The sequence below is a fragment of the Cavia porcellus genome, unplaced genomic scaffold (assembly GCF_034190915.1).
Source record: "Cavia porcellus strain 051 isolate PalLab524CR breed Dunkin Hartley unplaced genomic scaffold, mCavPor4.1 scaffold_18, whole genome shotgun sequence".
In the NCBI taxonomy this organism is placed as follows: Eukaryota; Metazoa; Chordata; class Mammalia; order Rodentia; family Caviidae; genus Cavia; species Cavia porcellus.
In genome coordinates this window covers 38,200,272-38,219,226 of record NW_026947501.1, presented here as the reverse complement: position 1 = coordinate 38,219,226, position 18,955 = coordinate 38,200,272, and the positions used below count along the sequence as shown (strand labels likewise).

Below are 18,955 nucleotides of genomic sequence, written 5' to 3'. Positions count from 1 at the left end.
AGGCATCAGAGGGGTTTACAGTATTCAGTAGCTTAGAATCTTAACCAGGGGACTCATTTTTCTTGGAGAGTGTTGTAGGCCTTCCTTCAACTGACTACACTGCACTTTCTTAGATACCAGAATTACAAATCTGTTTCATCTCTGGGCAGCACCTCGATGGCAGTGGCTGCCAGAATTCTTAAGGGAAGGGCTTCTGATACCACATTTGGGCTCAAGGTGGTTGCCATAATCAGCCAGCGATGTCTGCTAGCATGGGAAGGAAAGTGGTTGGTAGTGTTTGACGACAGGTATGACCACCTGTCCTAAACACATGTCCCACACTGTGTTCCCTTCTTTGGGGCCTTTGAACTTACTGACTTGGAAGGAAAGGATGATGTTTTAGAATGAGTTTTTAAAAAAAGGCCAATGCATTAACCACAACACTTCAGATGCTTAGCCTGACTGCTGGGTGTTACATTACTAACCAAAGGGCCTTCATCCTCAGGCAGACAACTTGATAGAAAAAAAAGTCATGCATCCTGTTGACTCAGATTTTGGATCCCTGTAATCTTTTTGTGGCCACCCTAAATGTCTATATGCACTCCTCACTTGTAGGTGTTTGCCACAAAACTGACCTACCCTCAGCCAGTGACCCCCTGGAACGTCCAGGAACTGAGGCAGGCAGTCATCAATGGCCCAAATGTACACCCCGGAGCCTCCATGGTCATCAACGAGGATGGCAGCCGCACAGCCCTGAGCACCGGGGACATAGCCCAGCGCGAAGCAGTGGCCAAACAGCTCCTGACACCAGCCACAGGGGCACCTAAGCCCCAGGGGACAAAAATTGTGAGTAGCAGACAGGTCGGGTCGGGGGCCCAGGCAGCTGCTGTATGGTTCCTCAGTGCTGCCACTCAAAGGGTGGTTCTCAGATCAAAAGAGGCAGCATCCTAAGAGCTTGTGAGTTTTACCATGCTCCCACTCCTCAGATGAGTTAGTGTTTCTGAAGGTGATACGTGGTGCCAGTGATAGGCAATACCTGGAAATTCTAACTAATGCTTCAGTTTAGGTGGTTGTGAACTCCTGCTCTTAGGGCCGTGTTATGAAACTTTTTGTAAGTTTCTCTAGAAAAAGTACATGACTGATTAGCTGTGTTGCTAAGGGCCTGAGATCAACACATGACAGCATTTGTGGCTATGTCCCATAATAGCGTGCATGCCCACTAAGGGGAACTAGCAGAATCCCTCTAACTGGAGCAGACATCATCACAGTGAAATGGATTTGAGTGTAATTTAGCAGTGACTACCCAGAGGCAAGAGGTGACTGAGTGTGTTTTCCTACCTCTGTGCAGCTCTGAGATCTCTCCTTGTTTGCTGACCTATTGTGTCCGCTGACTAAGTAGCTCTTCTTTAGTAATGGGTTCAAGCTATACAGAGTCTCCAACAGCCTCGAAGGAGCTTTGGAGGAACAGAGGAAATGAGACACCCTTGACCTTGTTGTGGAACCCACTGGTCCCTGCTGTTCCGAGCAGGCAGGGAGGCAGCCTCCTCTCCCGAGCTGGCCTCTGCCCCTTGCACCCTTAACCTAAGTTCCCTTGGGCCTGTGCTTCATCCTCACACCCCAATAATTTCAAAACCCCCATATCCTCTCAACCCAGCCTTCAAGTTCTTCATTTACCAGTCCCTATCAGTGAGCTCATTCTCCCTTTGGTTTTGGTTTTTAGTTCTTCCCACGCTTGGGATGCTTGCTTCTTCCCCAACCCCCACAGCTAGCATCACTGTTCCTTCAGGTCTCAGCAAAGTTGTCCTTCCCCTATGGTCAGGTAGTAAATACTTCAGGCATTCTGGCCAGATAGGGACCCTGTTGTAACTACTCAGCTCTTTGGTGTCATGTGAAAGCATGTGTAGGCAAATGGGAATTGTGTGCCAATAAAACTTTATTTACAAATAAAAATGGGTAATCTGAAGACTGGGTCTGCCACCCTCTCCTTAGTGTGCACCCTCATCTCTCTGTGGTTTGTGGCCTTCATTGTGTTATGTCATCACTGTGTGTGCACCCACCTCTCAGCCCTAGAGTCCCTAAATTCCAGGAATTCAAGGACAGGCTGTTCTCTGCACGGCAGCCCAAGGTAAGAGGCATCCTGAGCTCCAGTGAGGTGTGAAGGGCTGTGTTGGACCTGATGACAGTGACTGAGAGGCAAAGATAGGAAGGACTTCTAAAAAGAAGAAGTGATCCTCACGTCAGGATCTGGCGATGCAAAGCAGCTAATTTCGTTTTCCAAAATCTAGTGGCATTGTATAAGATGCTTCGACATGTAATGAATTAACATAGGTGCTTCCACTTTTTGTTATTTTTGAAGACTTTGGTCAATTTGTTGCATATAGATCAGGATAGGGCTGAAGTGCTAGGAGGTAGTGACTAGGAAGAAGAAATTGAGTTTCGGTCAGGGTGATTCCAGATGAGACGGGTTGCAGGGAGGTTGGCCAAAGGTCCTATTCCCCTGTGCGGTGGGAAACCTCTGGCTCCTCCCCTGGGCCTTGTAAAGAAGACAGGAAATGGCTGGGACAGCCTCTGCTCATTTCCCTGCCCAGCAGCTGCCCCAGGCCTGGTTCTGGAAACTCTGACCTAGGCACTAGGGCACGCTAATTTTCACTGTGGCATTTATTTAGAGACAAGAAAAAGGAAGGACCTTGGGTTTGGGTTGGCAAGGGGAAAGCCCTGTGCTCCAGGGCTTCTGTTTGGATTGGCTGGTGCCTGCCAGACTGGTCTGTGTACCTTCTCAGCTGTGATGAATTTGCTTATGCTGGAGCATGTTGTGAATTTGCTAGGCTCAGATCCTAGGCCCAGCCTGGGATTTTGGGCCTGGGCCACAGGTCTGGGCAGCTTCTCCCCTGAGAGGCTAAAGAAAGAAAACTTTCGGCTGTGTGACGCAGGCAGCAGCCAGTGTCCTAGGCAGGGACACATGCTCATGGGAATCCTCAGAGTTAGGTCTCCTTGGAAACATGCAATTTAGAGATGGGGTGGGTTTGACTTCCTTAGAGAATAAAAAGACTCCATAGTAGGTGTTTTTCAGACTGCCTTTATTTAAGAAATAAACACTGGAAGGAACTTTTAGCCCAGCTGTAAGAAGATACTAGATTTGGAGTCAAATGTTGCTTATGCTAATCCTGTAGCTTAGAGGATATTTGGGGTGGGATAAAATATCACTAAGTCTCAGTAATTCTTTTGAGCTGCTAGGGAAGGAGGTGCTGTCAACATGTTTGAGGTGAGCGGCACACATCTGTAATCCCAGCGATGGAGAGGATGAGGCAGGAGGATTGCAAATTTGCAGCCAGACTGTGCCTTTAAATAAATGAAAAGGCTGTGGATGTAGTTCAGTTGTAGGTGCTTGCATAAAATCAGCAAGGCTTTGGGTTCAATCTCTATTACTGAAAAAACAAAATAACAAAAACTTGAAGTGTTACTAGCTTCATTACATAGGAAGCCCGATGTTTATATGAGATGGGAAGAGGCTTAACAAACCTATGGTAACAGCTTCATTGAAGAGGTGTTCTGTCAGGATGTGACTGACTGCAGATTTGTTAGGGGAAAAAGTGGACAGTGATTGTCTTTGAAGGGTAAAGTAACTTGTGATTTTTTTGTATTTTTTTCTCTTATTCTTTTAGTTTATCTGTAACTTCTGGGTTTCCCCCCCCCCCCCAAAATTAGCTTATCCCTTTTTTTCTTTAAAAATAATTGAAGATTTTTTTAAAACTTTCATAGAAATTTATGTTCGTTTTTAAGAGGAACAATACTGAGATGTATAAAACTTAAGGGGCCTTACTATTTTCTCATGGGCCTGTGCTCCAGAGATTGCAGTATTAGCTTAAGGACCCAAGCTCTTTTTTTCCACTTACAGAGTTGAGATGGATTTTAAGTTGCTTATCCTATCTCCTTACATATCACCTAGATTGGCGGTAGGGGGATGGGGTCTCACTTTGTGGTCCTGGCTGACCTTGAACTCAGTATGTGTAGCCCCTGGCTGACCTGTAACTTTTCATCATCTTTCTTCCTTAGCCTCCAGAGTACAGGAGTCACAGGCATGCACCGTCCTGCCTGGCTTGAATTTCTTTTTCTTTGCTACAATAATTTATTATTATTTCAGACATGTATATAGTTAACTTATTAACCTGTTCATCATTGTATAATATTCTGTAGTATAGATATACTGATGTATTGCCCCTTCTGTAAGGTAATCAGGTTATTTCTACTTTTTGCTACTATAAATACTGCTGCATAAACATATATTCATAAAATCTTGCTCTAGTGCTTTCCCCCCTCCTGGAAAGCTAAAAAGGAAATGTGTTTCAGATGATCCAATGGATATTTTCAAACTACTTTCCAAAGTACAATTGCAGTTTATACTTCTTACAAATTTTTGAAATGCATAGGAGTATTTTCAGGGAGCATGTTTTCTACTCTGGCTGTGCTATGTGAACATAGTCTAATTATTTCTGAAACACGGACTTGATATTTAGAATTACCTGCTCACGTGTGGCCATGGGAAAATTTGCTGTTTCTGCCAAGTTCTTTCAAACCCAAGGGCTTTGTGGTTACACACAGGTGTTCAGCTCTCCAGAAATTGTTTCCATTTCATTCTTAAGGCTAATTCTCAGAAGAATCAAGGCCTCTCTGCATCTCTGATGCAGACAGTAATTACTAGACAGAGACCTGTGACCTTCTCTGTTCCTTGTACCTGAGGCCAGAGTGAGGATTGGGGCTCTGTAGATAGGTCCCGGACCATAGGGGCTTGGGAAGCATTTCCCAGAGATTTCTAAGGTTTTACTGCAATCTAAAAATCCCCTGGCATTTAGTTGATTAGGACATGAGATGAGCAGAACCCAGTCTGGCCACGGTTCAGTGAGCCTTCAGAAGTAATACTGGGACTCCCGCTGATCATCCACCTGCTCTCCACTCTGGCCCCAGGTGTGCCGCCACGTGAAGAATGGGGACATTCTCCTGCTAAACCGACAACCCACCCTGCACAGACCTTCCATCCAGGCCCATCTTGCCCGTATCCTGCCTGAAGAAAAAGTCCTACGGCTGCACTATGCCAACTGCAAGGCCTACAACGCTGACTTCGATGGAGACGAGATGAATGCCCATTTCCCCCAGAGTGAGCTGGGCCGGGCAGAGGCCTATGTTTTGGCCTGCACTGATCAGCAGTACCTTGTTCCCAAGGTAGGTCTGAATAGGCATGGGGGTACATGCCTAGCACTCAGGATGCGGAGGCGAGAGGATTGCTGTGAGTTTGAGGCCAGCGTAGACTACAGAGTAAACCCAGCTAGAGCAATGTAGTGAGAACCTATCTCGAAAAACAAAAAATCGGGGCTGGGGATTTAGCTCAGCAGCATAAGCGCCTGCCTTGTAAGCAGGCAGTCGTGAGTTCAATCCCCGGTACCGATAAAAAGGAAAAAGACAAAAAAAAAAAAAAAAAAATAGATCTGATCTTGAAGCCCTGCCATGGTCATTGCAGTATGTCTTGGCACCTTGAACACAAGCCTTCAACAGCTCCTGAGGTTACTGGGCAGTGCCAAAGCAAGGGGCACATGGATCTGAGGGTCCTAATTTCTTCCAGGTAAGTGTTAAACCCTCTAGTTGCCTAAAAGTCAGGGAAATGTTTCTGTCTTTCTGTGTCTTAAAATTTTAAGTCAGGAGGAAAATTGTGATGGCCATCCCAGAAAGTCAAGTTCTGCGTGAGGTTTGTGTTGCAGACTTACATGTGGATTATATAACTGATTGGCACCTGGCCGATATTAGCATCCAAAATAATCCCATTTGACTTTGGTCCTTTGAGTTCTGACAAGCATGAGTTTTAGGAGGTAACTTAACTCCACAGGGCCAGAGCCAACACCTTAGGCTATGAAGGGCGTCCTTTTTACATCCTTTTTTTCTTTCTCCAGCAGCTCCATGTAGTCACTGCAGTTCAAACCAACACTCAGGAAGAGTGTGACTTCCTTCCGCCTCACCTGGCCAGCTGCCTTGCTCCAGGGGCCCCAGCTGACCTGTACTCATGGAGGGCTGAGCAGGAAAAGGGCCAGGCTGCAGGAGAAAGGGTGGAAAATGTCCCAGTCCCTAATGAGCCTTCACCACTTGCCCGAAGGTGCCAGGCCAGGGATGGCTGACTTTTTAGAATTCCCAGTCATACAAATAGCCCACCATGGCATGCATAGCTTAGGTTTGTCACCACTGTCCTGTGTCTTTTCAGGTTTCAGCTATTTACATTATAGTGCCTCACAGTTAACACATAATTCATTTGAATTGCCATGGTATCTGAAAGAACAAGGAGTAATGATATAAACCCATGGTTTTTTACCAAGCAGTGTTTCAGTGCCAGGCAGCGCGTTAAAAACTTCAGATATTTCTCATTTTACCTTGTCCACAGTTCTTAGAGGTAGGTGCTGTTAATGTCCTCATTTCACAATTAAAAAATCCTCCTGGAGTTGGATCTGCTGCAGAGATTGATAGCTCCGCACCCAGGGAGCACTGGGGGCTTCTCAGATGTTCAATGCCAATTAACACCCCGTACTCCTTGGAACTTCTTTGCCCCCGTTAGCCACCTGCCACCAGGGTGTTAGGCAGGAGCCCAAAGTCCCACCAGGACCTTTCACACCAGATGCTCCACTGTAGCTCCAGGCAGGAGCCAGTTTGAGTAGAACTGCCCCTTCTCTATCCATCTTAGTGGTCTGTTAACTATGTAAGGATTAAGAAGCAGAAAGAAAGAGTTACAGACCCACAAGATCACTTGGGAATTAGAAAAAATAATTTTGCTACTGTGAAAATTGGCTTTTCAGCTTTTTATATTAATAATAACAGCAGTAGGAGTGGTGCCAGTAGAATCCACCACCTACCTCAGCAAGGCCTGTGGTCCTGGGGGTCAAATGCAGGGACACAATCACACTGGGTATTTTGGTCATTTGTATTTTTGTAGCTTTATTTCTATTTGTTCTCCATTTCTGAATTCTCTTCCTTAACTATGATACCAGATTAAAGTGTATTTTATTGTTGGCTATATATAGCAAGTAAAGTTTTGGGTTTATCACCTACAGTATGAGGTGAACTGTAGCTATTTCTTTTCTAAGAAAACATGTTTTCATTTATATTTCCTTGAGAATTTTCCCCCTTATGTTTGTTGCACTGATTGAGAACTGATGCTTTGTGGAAAGTTTTTAAATAAAGCTTGAGACATAGTTTCCTAACTTCTACTTAGCTAGAGAATTCAAGACACAAATATTCTCTAAACATTCTGACAGAAAACATTAATTTTAATGTCATTTCACTGTAACATTAAGTGAAATAGGATAGCTGACAATTTTTTAGGAATTTTGATTCAGAGATTTTTTTTTTTATACCCCGAAACATAATTTAGGAAATTGAGAATTATAAGTAGACCCCTAATAATTGCTTCAATCCACATTCGTCCCTGGAATTCATAGTTATTGCATTGAAAGCAGTTTAGCCCTTTAATTGGTTTTCTAGTCATGGGAGAATCTGGACACAGAAAGTGCTGAATATATCATATAACTGGTCATTATGCTCTTTAAAGGAAGAAAACAAAGGGAGAAAAAATTGTATCTGCCTCTGAAGACTGTGGGATGAATCAAATGCATAATACTGGTTTAGATTTTTCCCGCAAGCAAAACAGACTGTCTTTGGAACAAAACGTAGAATATAATTTTTTTGAGTTTTATTAATAATTTAGAACCTTCATACGAAGGTGTGCCATCTGATCGTGTCTTCTATCTTTGTGCCCATCTATAACAATTATCTTTGAGTTTACATAGAGCCATGTATTAGACCATTGCTGTGTATTTGACCATTTGAATTGACACATGGCTAAATTCCTGCCACTTCTCCATGGCTGCTTTTGTGAGTTCCTTTAGCCTTAGTTATGAGACACGGCCATAGTATTGGCTAGTATTTAACAAATAATCAAGGATGACAATCTTTGATCTATGCCCAGGTTTTTCTCAAATTCCTATAAACTTAGAAAAAAGTTTGCAAGACTGCCTCTTCCAGAAGGTCAGTGATCCAGTTATTTTTGCTTCAGTGTGCCTGTGGTTGCCATGAGCACAGACTTGACAGAAAAGGCCCAAGATTCTGGGAATCACAAAGGCCATGAAAATGTCATATGAAATGAATGTGTCCGCCAAATCGAGTTTTTGTAAAACCCTTTGTTTTGGCATTCAGTAGATAAGAGTCTTTTGGAAGGCACACATGCAGTATTGTGAAGAGATACTAATAGTGGACATTCTTTCCTTCCACAGTCATGAGCATCAAGGTCCCCTGATAGCTCAGTCCAAGAAGCTGTGCCCAACCCCTCCCTCCCTGAGCTGGCTGACTCCAGGTCACCCCTCGGGCCCCAGCTGTGCTGTTGCCCCTCAGACCTATCCTGACCACCACCTTGCCAGTTTATTTTATGGCCCAGCCTGTGATTTTCTTGTCAGCATTTAAAGTGCTTTGTGCTTGTGTTTATCTAATCATGTGTTTACTGTTTGGCTCATCTTCAGCAGAAAGGTCTTCCCAGTGCCTAAGCATAGAGAAGGCTTTCAATAAATATTTGTTGAATGGATGACTGATTTACAGGAGAACCAGGCCAGAGATGTGTGAAAAACACTAAAGCGTAAAACCAAAGTATAAAAACAAGAACACAGCTAACAGCAGCCAGACCAAATTTATGCATAAATGCCAAAAATCTGCAGAAGTAACTGGAACCAGATGGGACTAAGCAGAGAAGACTTAGGGAGCTCGATGAGTGTAAAGCAGTTAGACCCAGGACAGTGGGCAAGTGGCAAAAGTAGAAGCCAGTGGTGACCCGGTCACGCGATTTGGGAGGCAGTTTGTTTCCAAGAAAGGGCCTGGTGTGGGTATGCATGGGACAATACGGGATATATGGGAAGGCTCTTGCTGAAAGGTGGCTTCCAGGCAGATGATTAGGAATTAAAGTGTGACTTAAAGTCTGTCCTTTTTTTCTTTTCTTGTGTGTTTTGATTTGTAGGATGGGCAACCGTTGGCAGGACTGATCCAAGACCACATGGTTTCAGGTGCAAACATGACAATTCGAGGTTGCTTTTTCAACCGGGAGCAGTATATGGAGCTCGTGTACCGAGGACTCACGGACAAAGTGGGGCGCGTGAAGCTCTTTCCTCCTGCCATCCTGAAGCCTTTTCCACTGTGGACAGGAAAGCAGGTAATTAGGAAGTAAAAGAAAAGAGCTGGTGTCCATAAAAAAGGGAAGTGAGCTGCTAATTGAAGAGTTGTCTGGGAGGCTAATGCCGCAAGATTGCAAGTGTGGGAAACTTGGTGACTTCGCAAGACCTTGTTTCAAAATTTGAAAAAGCAGGAGAGTGCAGGGCTACAGCTTAGAGTGAAGGCCCTGGGTTCACTCTCCAGTACACACACGGACACATACCCACACACAGAATCTGACTTTCCCTTTATTTGGAGTCCCTAGGTCTGTGTAGCTTCAAGGAAGGGTCTACTAGAGTAATAGGTTGCATGGTTTCTGTTCTTTGCTTGTAATATAAACTTGATGTTTATATTCATAAATAGAATCACTCATAATTGAAATGTGGTACCTAATAGGAGTAGTAATGTTTGCTGGGATACACCAAGTGCTTTGCTGAATACACTGAATACTTTATCTGATTTAATCAAACAGTAATACTGAGACTTAGAAAAGTTAAACTAGATACCCAAAGCTATTGGAGACAGAATTGGGGTTCAAACCAGACTTTTTCAACTCCCAAATTCTGATGCTGTACTTGCTCAGAGTAACCAAATAGGAGTTACTTGGTAATCAGATAATGAAATACAACAGAATATGTTGTTCTGCTGTGGCCAGCCTTCAAGTTCAGCCTTAAGGGTCAGTTTCTAGTTAGCTATGTGAATCTCAGTTCCTCATCTATAGTAACAGGAGTTCAAGTTGATCAGCTCTAAAGTCTTTTCAGAACTGCAGTTTTTAAAATCTGTAGACCTGGGATTTGACTGGTTTTGAATTGTTAAGATTTATTGTAGGATAAATCTTAATCTGCTCATTGGTTTTTGTTTTTGAATTCTATTTGCTAATGTCTGTTTTGAATGGTTTTGTATTTGAGTTCCTGAAGGATGTTGGTCTATAGTTTTCTTGTGATATGTTTTGTTTTATCAGGGCATCACATATTAGAATGAGTTGAGAAGTATTTCCCCTATTTCGATTTTCTTTAAAGAATTTGTATAATATGGGTATTATTTTTTCCCTAAATGTTTGCCAGAATTTAGCAATGAAGGCATCTAGGCCTAGTGTTAAGAGTTTCTTTATGAGACAGTTTTTGAGGTTTTTGCTTGTTTTTTGTTTTGTTTTGTTACTTTACAAAGAGTTTTACTTTGTTTATAAAATTTTAGATGTTTAGCTAAATTTCACTTTAATAGATTGCTGTGGTTTGAATGGGTTTCCCCGAGTTCATATGTTGGAAACTTAATCCACGCTGAAGTGAGACCTTGGGCTGGGTTATAGCTAAGAGTGTAGAGTACTTGCCTAGCATGTATCAGTTTGATCCCAGCACTCAGAAAAAGAAAAGCATAAGGGGGAAATAAGTAGGCCCATTAAGAAGCAGTTAGAAAAGATTGAGTTTATATACTTCCACCGTGGAATTATGCAGCAGGAAGGTACCACCTGCATTGTTCCCACTCAAAGTCTGGACTTCAGCCACCAAAACTAGAAAAAAATAAATTTCTGTTCTTTATAAACTGCCAGCCTGTGGAACAATATTTTATTACAGTAACAAAATGGACCCAAATGTAGATAGAGGACTATTCATGTTTTGATTTTTTTTTTAATGGTATCAAAGTTGTATTAAAGGTAGGAAAAGAAACAGGCTCTACAGAGGAAAAGAAATATACCCTATAGTTTGAGGGCAGGCCATCCATGCAAGGAAGAACACAGTGACTAGTTTGCCACTCGTGACTTAGGTTGCTGTTTATATTTGTCTACTTTTATCCCAATGTATATGTGTTTATTTCATAAGCCATTTCAAGTTATCTAGAAAGTTAACAGATTATAAATATTACGTTAAATATCTAGAATTTAACAGTACTTTAAGTAGAAAGTAGGATGTTCAAAATAACCAAATAGTGGCCAAGAACATATAATATATCCAGAAATGATCTAAATAAAAGCTACTATATGATGGTTTATAGTGGCTGAATGTTTTTTTTTTTTCTTTTTCTTTTTTTAAATTTTATTTAAAAGGAAAAAGAGAAAAAAACAAAACAAAACAAAGCGGTGTAAGGGTACAAGTGATACAGAACTACAAAAAAAAAACAGTAAGAAATCACCAGTTAATAGATTACATATTATCATCTTAGAGATAGTTGCTCAAGTCATAGTATCAAAGCATACAAAGTGGACATTCAAACAGTGAGACTGCAAACAGTTGTGTTCAATAATCCAACCAAAAACATTAATATGGTCAGCTATTTAACACCCCTAAACACACTTGCTGTTGTATGTTTTAGAGCACTTTTTTCCCTTCTCTTTTTTACAACAAAATGTACACATTTTGGGTTTTATTACTCTTTAGTTCTTATTACTTTTTTGGGGGGGAGAGAATAAAGTCAAATATGGCAAAACAAAGCTGTCAGTCAAAACCAAGGATAAACATAGCACATGGTGTAGAACAGAGTACAAGGTTATCAACAATGGTTACCATAATGTCTCTTGTTTCCTTAAAAAGAATTGTCTATTTCATTAGATATTATAAAGTTGAACAAAACAGTAGAGAACAAGACCAATAAAACTTAAGCATTGTAAATATTACAGGACTTCCAAAGGAGACAATAGTCAAACCAGAATGGGCATCTTAGTGAATCTTATTGCCTTCAAAGTAGTTGCTTATACCCTCAAACTTGATACTATCATACAGAATGGAACAGAGTCTAATCAGTCAAAACAAGATAGTGGGAGTATTACAGGTCTTCAAAACAAGTTAATAGGAAATCAAAAAAAGTTACTATTATATATCCTGCTAATTTTTAAAATTTTTCCCCTTAATTAAAAAAAACCATAAAAAATAACTAATTTTTTTAATGAATAAGGGAGAGATTGAGATAAAAGAGGACATAACAATATAACAATGCAGATCAAAGCATGACTGTTTCAGCAACCTAGTGCTTCACCACCAAATAACCTGACTTAATAGTAGTTACCATAGTGTCTGTCTTTTTCCTTGAAATATTTGAATAAAACTTCATATACTATAGCTTCAAATATTTCCATATCAAGAAGCCCAGAATAAAGCCTTTCCAATTAATAAGTGAAAACTTTACAAGGCTTCAAGGAAGTGGCTGAATATTTTAAAAGGTTACTCAGCATCGAGGCAAAGTAAATTTTGGCACATTGGTTTCCTGAGATATCACATAACAATTAAAAATGATGTTTTCACGAGGCCAAGTGACAGTGTGGGGCAGTGCTGTGACACAGCACTGAAAGAGAAGTAGACGTACAATTCTATTCAGTCAGAGCTGTACCCATATTAAAGTGTATGTGAGAAGTTTGGTATAAAACATCAAAATAAGATAATTTTAAGCATGTTAAGGTTCGTTTGGATTTTCATTTTTACTATTTCTGGGCTAACTAAAATTAGAAAAGAGACTCAAGTTTTACTTCTGGCAGTGTTGACATTTTTCAGTGTTTTCCAAACCTTGGTATAGGCTGTTTTTTTGCAAACAGGTGAATGGCTATACTGCCAAGAATTTGTTTAGTGGTTCAGTCTAGTTCTACAGAGAAAAGTCATGTTTAGAATCAGGAAAGGAAGAACTTAGAAAGTTTATTTCCGCTACTCCAGAAATGAAAGTCTCTCTCTTCAGGACGTATCATACTTTGCCTTCTTTATAGGAATCAGGGTCTCCCGTCATCTGTAGAAAGAGGAAGCAGAGAAAGGGCTTGTCTGCCAGTGCAGATCTCAAGCATACAGCTCACTAAATGTTCATAAGGTGAATATATCTTTGAAAACTCTCCCCCAGCCCGGAAAGTAGAATGTCACCAGCACTCCTTCCATGCTATCTTAGTTACTTTTCTTATCACTGAGACAAAATTCCTGACACCCAAAGTTAAAAGTTTATTTAGCTCACAGTTTGTAGAGGTTTCAGTCCATAACTGACTGGCTCCTAGGCAGGTGGCTTCAGAGGAGAGCAGTTCATGGCAGACAGAAGACAACAAAAGCAACAAGAACAGGACCTTAGCAGCGTCTTTTCGCCCCTTTTGTATTTACTATTTAGGGTGGCGCCAAACCAATTGGTGAAGTGATTTAGTAACCACACACCCATAATCCAGCCACTTTTCATTCTTCTGCCTAATGCCACTTTCTAATGATTTGTTCTTTATTTTTATGTAACACAGTCCTTACCTGTTGTCTTTTACACTTTACTCCTATATATAAGAACTATTTCCCTACCCCTGGATCTTGAAGGTTTGCCTTCCATTATTGTCTGGTAACTTTATTTTAGCTTTCTTACTTAGGTCTTTTCTCTGCCTGGGGATGTTTTTGTGGATGTGGTGAAGGGTGAAGATTCTCTGACTATTCAGTTAACAGTGTCATCTGTTTAACAGCCCACTTCTCCACTGCCCTTTGGTGTCTCCTGTGTCATAAATCAAGTAGCTATTATATATATGGTTCTATTTTGGGACTCCATTCTGTTGGTCTTTTTGGTTCCATTGTACCAGTGCTGGCTGCACTGTGTTAATTACTGTAGCCTTATATTAAATTGGACTTCTTAAAGAAAAAGTCTCCAGCTTTGTTGTTCAAAACTGTCTTGAAATGTATCTGCTAGGATTGTTATTAGATTATATAATGCTATGGTTTGAATATAGATAGTATCTCCGAAGGTCTATGTATTAAATCCTGGTATAGGAGGTATAATCTGCGTTTAAGAGGTGCAGCCCAGTGGGAAGTCCTTGAGTCATTAGAGACATCCTCAAAGAAGGTCGTGGGACCTCAAAGGAGTCTCTCAGGGTATTCATTCATTCTTCATTCAGTCATTCACTCATTCGTTTGCTTCTAGACATGTGGTGTAATTAGTTTGCTCTACCACACTCCCTGCCGTTTCCATCTGGGGCCTTCCCCAGTCCAAAGTAAAGGGGCTGCCCAAGCCTTGGGCTGGACATCTCATATGCAAAGGGTAATGGAAAAATATGAATGTTCTAAAACATTTATTACAGTAAAAGACACTTTGCCCTTTATCCCCTCAAAATACTCTCCCTTTCTTTGAACATACTTATTCCACACTTACCCTGCCACTTTCTAAAACACTTCTGAAAGGAAAATTTTCTTTTGTGTCTTTACAAGGTGTGATCAAAAAATGGTGACTATAGCTGTTGAGTTCCATCCAGTGGAAAGGCAGGCTCATAAAAACAGTAAAATGTATCCCCGTTGGCCTGAGTCACTGGATCTGCACCATGCAGCTTCTGCTCTTCCACGACGTCAAAAAGACCATAAAAGGTAGACAATTTGAATCAATTCAGAACATTAAAGCACTATAATAGCACAACAAAAGATGTTCACAAAAGAGGATTTCCAAAACTGCTTCAAAGAGTGGCAAGAAAAATGCAGTAAGTGTGTTTGAAGCAGATTTGGAGGGTATCTTGAAGAGGATTAATGGCAATGTGTCTTTTACTCTAATTTTTTTAAATTTAAGTACACACTATTTTTCAGTCACATCTCAGCTTCACTGGTTTCACTAATAGGTATTATCTTTGGAAGTGATATTGTCTGCTAAAATTTCTAGTTGTTTATAGTTGGCATATGTAGAAGTACAGTTAATTTTTGCGTATTGTCTTTGACAGATTTAGCCATTAGATCTCTGCCCTTTACATTTTTTAAATGATGCAAGTAATACAAGCTCGTTGTTAAATAAAAATGCAAAGATGTAAGAGAAAATTTCTCCATCCCCAGCTCTATTATGTGTGTGTATGTATAGAAAATAAATAAGAATGGAATCATTATACCATCCTCTGCTCTGAAGCACCATGAACCAAAATTTATTTTTAAATTTGTATTAAAAAATCACCATGGCATCCTAGTCCCTGAGACATGCATTTTTCTCATTACCAGGCACATGGGCTTCGGTTTTGTCTAGTTCTTTAGGTAGCTTACTTTAAATAAACTACCAGCTCCTCCAAAAAGAATTATATCAGGCTGATTTTGGCTTTTTTTTTTTATTCTAGTCAGTTGGTCTCCATTGTTTTTAGGGTTTTTTTCAATTGACACACAGTAATTACTTACATTTATGGGATGCAGTAGAGTGGTTATGTTCATGTATACAGTTGCCCAATCAGATAAGGGTAATAGGAATGTCCATCACCTCAAATATTTATAATTTCTTTGTGATGGGAAAATTCAGAATTCTTCCTAGCAGCTATTTTGAAATATATAATTAATGTACAGTTAATTATTGCCAGCCATAGTCACCCTACCATGCCATGGAACATTAAGTTATTCCTCCTAGGGGCTGGAGATTTAGCTCAGCGGCATAAGCTCCTGCCTTGCAAGCAGGCAGTCGTGAGTTCGATCCCCGGTACCGATAAAAAGGAAAAAGACAAAAAAAAAAAGTTATTCCTCCTGTCCAGCTGCACCCCTGTACCCATTAATCATTTTCTATCTGCCTTCCTCACCCTTCCCAGCTTCTGGCATCTTCTATTCTACTCCTTGTTTCTAGGAAATCAACTTTTGTCGGTTTCCACAAATCTGTAAGAAATGTGGCATTTGCCTGACTTATTTCAGTTTATGTGAAATGCCATCCAGACTCCAATTTTGCCGCAGAGGACTTTCATTCTGCCATATACTGAGTGCTGTTCTCTTGTGTATATGCACATTTTCTTGACCCGCTCATTTGTCTGTGGACATCTGGATTGATTCTGTATCTTGTCCTTTGTCAGTACTGCTGCAGTAAACACAGGAGTGCAGATAGCTCTTTGGCATACTGATTTCTTTGCCTCTGGATATACCACATAATGGGGTTGCTGACTTGCATGATAATTCCATTTGTAGTTTATTTTTTCAGGAACATCTATGCTATTTTTTATAATGGATGTACTAATTTAAATTCTAACCAATAGTGTATGAAAAGTTCCCTTTTCTTGCAGAAAAATAAACAGCAGACCACCACCCCATAGCATTGCCAGTGGGAAAAAAGCTGAGTCCAGTTACGCCTCTGCATCTAGTTGCCAGTTTTCAGAAAACCCAGGGCAGGGAGGAATACATTAAAGTGCACCAGCGATACAGTCCAAAAGGCCCTGGGTTTAATCCTTGGTACCACAAAACAGAACCCCCAGACCAGAAGAAACAGTATAGGACAAATGTACTGGGTTCTTCAGAAGATAGATCTGGAAGAGGTGAAGCGGGAGGCTGTAAATGGAGACCTGAGAGACATACTAACTTGTTCTAAATGGGCAAAGTCAGACTAGACTGTTTTGGATGCACGTTTACATGGTAAAACCATTGAGGGCAAGGATATAATTACCTTAAAGGTCCAACATAGTGGTTACTTCTAGAGGAAAGAGAGGGCTATAATTGGGATGGGACAAGTGAAGAAAAAAATATTGGGATGGGTGTTTTTGTTTGGTTCTTGGGGGTTTTTTTGGTTTGTTTGTACCAGGAATTGAACTCATGACATCGCACTTGCCAGACAGGCACAGCGCTGCTGAGCTATATCCCCAGCACTGGTAAATAATTATCTTTCTATTTCTTTGTTCAAATCAGGATTCAGGTAAATTCCATAGTTACAGAGAGAGAAAGATTCCCTTTCTCCTCATCCTTGAAAAGCAGTGTATTTTAACATCCCAAATATGATAAGAAGTTAACCTAACTGTTCTCATGTGCTGGGTAGAGAAAAACTTTTTTTTTTTGTACCAGGAATTGAACTCAGGACCTTGCAATTGATTGATGTATAATGGTCACATTGTGTGTCTGTATGTGTAGATCCACCTTATTCCTGTCACCCTTCCTGTATTGTATATTCAGTGGTGTAGATGCATTGCAGTTGATTTAACTATCCATTAGCAGACATTAAACCTTTACCTGGCATTTTCTGTGCTAACCTATTTATATGTATACTGTCTTACTTTTATGGGTATATCTTTTTAAATGAATTCAGAAAGTATCATTGCTGGTCAAAAGAGTCATATTTCAAAACTTTTTTAAAAGATGTATTAGTACATGTTTGTAGCTCATAATGCTTATGTTATTATAGGAGTTGGTACATGTACATAACACATCTTTTTTTTTTTTTAATCTGGGGATCAAATTCAACACCTCGCACTTGCTGAGCAAGTGCTGTGCTGCTGGGCTATATCCCCAGCCCCACGTAACACATCTTAGTTCTTATTTTATTCTGTCCCCTCTTTCATCTCTTGATCCCCTTCCCTTTTGCAAAAGATCTGTCTCCCTGTATCCTAATACCTGTCTTTGATTTTGCGTGTTATTTGTACTTTGAATTTCTCATATAAAAGAAACCATGTGCTCTTTATAATCAGCTCTGTATGTGATTGTACTTAACATTATAGTCTTGAGGTACATCCATTTTCCAGCAAATTACTGAAATTTAGTTTTTTTGGTTTTTGGTTTTTGGTTTGTTTTTTTTTAATACTGGAATCTGCGCTTGACAGGCAGGTGCTTGTGCTGCTAAGCTGTATTCCCAGCCCTAAGGTTATCCTTCTTTATGACAGAATAGTATTTCATTGTGTATAGATAGCTCATTTTTGTTATCCACTGATTTGTTACTGAATAGGCCACTTTCAAGATGTAGCTATTATGAGTTGAGCTGCTTGCTACAAATGTGGGTATGGATTTATCACTGTAATATAATGCCTTTAATTCTTTCGGAAAGATATTTAGAAGGGGAATAGCTGGGTCAAATGGAATTTCTAGTTTTAGTTTTTGAAGAGTCTTCATACTGATTTCCATAGTGGTTGTACTAGTTTACATTCCCACCAACAATATAAGAGTTCCTTTTTCCCCACAGCCTGGCCAGTTACTATTTGCTTTTTTGATGAGAGCATTCTTCCTGAGTAAGATGGAATCTTATTGTTTTAATTTGCAATCACTTTTTTTTTTTTTTTTGTCTTTTTCTTTTTTATCGGTAAGGGATCGAACTCACGACCACACACTTGCAAGGCAGACACTTACGCCACTGAGCTAAATCCCCAACCCCTCATTGTTTTAATTTGTTTCTTGTTTTTTGTTTTGTTTTGTTTTGTTTTATTTGAGACAGGGTCTTGCTATGCAGTTCAGGCTACTCTTGAGCTCACTTTGTAGCTCAGTCTGGTCTTGAACTCGCAATGAGCACTCCTTCTGAGTGCTGGGATTACGGGCTTACAGGTGTGTGCCACCACACCCGTCTAACTTGCATTTTTTTAACTGCCAAAGATGTTGAACATTTTTTCATATATTTATTGGTCACTTGTACTTCATCTGAGAAGTGTCTGTTCAATTGTCGATTTTTTTTGTTTGGATTTTTTATTTTAGAGGAGTAAATTCTTTTGAGTTCTAGGTATTAGTCCCCTGTCCGAAGAGTAGCTCCCAAAATCTGTTCCCATTGTTTAGGTTGTCTCTTTCACTCTGTTTGTTGTTTCCTTTGCAACACAGCTTTTTAATTTGATGTCATTCCATTTGTTGATTCTTGGTGTTATTTCTAACACAATTGGGGTTCTGTTCAGAAAGTCTTTGCCTATGTAAAGGTATACCTGTAAAATTCAAGAATTTTACCTATTTTATCTTCCAGCAGATCGTTTTTGTTTTAATAATTATGTCTTCGATCCATTTTGGTTTTGCTTTAGATCACGGTGAGGTGTGTGGCACTAGCTTCAGTCTTCTGCATGTGGATAGACTGTTTTCCCAGCACCATTTATTAAAGAAACTGTCTTTCCTTCAGCGTGTTTTTGGCTTTGTCCAAGAACAGAAAGCTG

At 40.4% G+C, this 18,955-nt stretch overlaps 1 protein-coding gene across 2 annotated transcripts in view; it reads left to right on the top strand.

The window, feature by feature from the left end:
• The window catches only part of Polr1a (RNA polymerase I subunit A), a 71,846-nt gene that overhangs the window by 21,718 nt on the left and 31,173 nt on the right, over positions 1 to 18,955 (top strand). For both annotated transcript variants that reach the window (XM_013151514.3, XM_063229666.1), the window contains exons 12-14: positions 595 to 825; positions 4,942 to 5,196; positions 9,014 to 9,205. In XM_013151514.3, the coding sequence (XP_013006968.2) occupies positions 595 to 825; positions 4,942 to 5,196; positions 9,014 to 9,205 (678 nt within the window). The remainder of the gene's footprint in view (positions 1 to 594; positions 826 to 4,941; positions 5,197 to 9,013; positions 9,206 to 18,955) is intronic.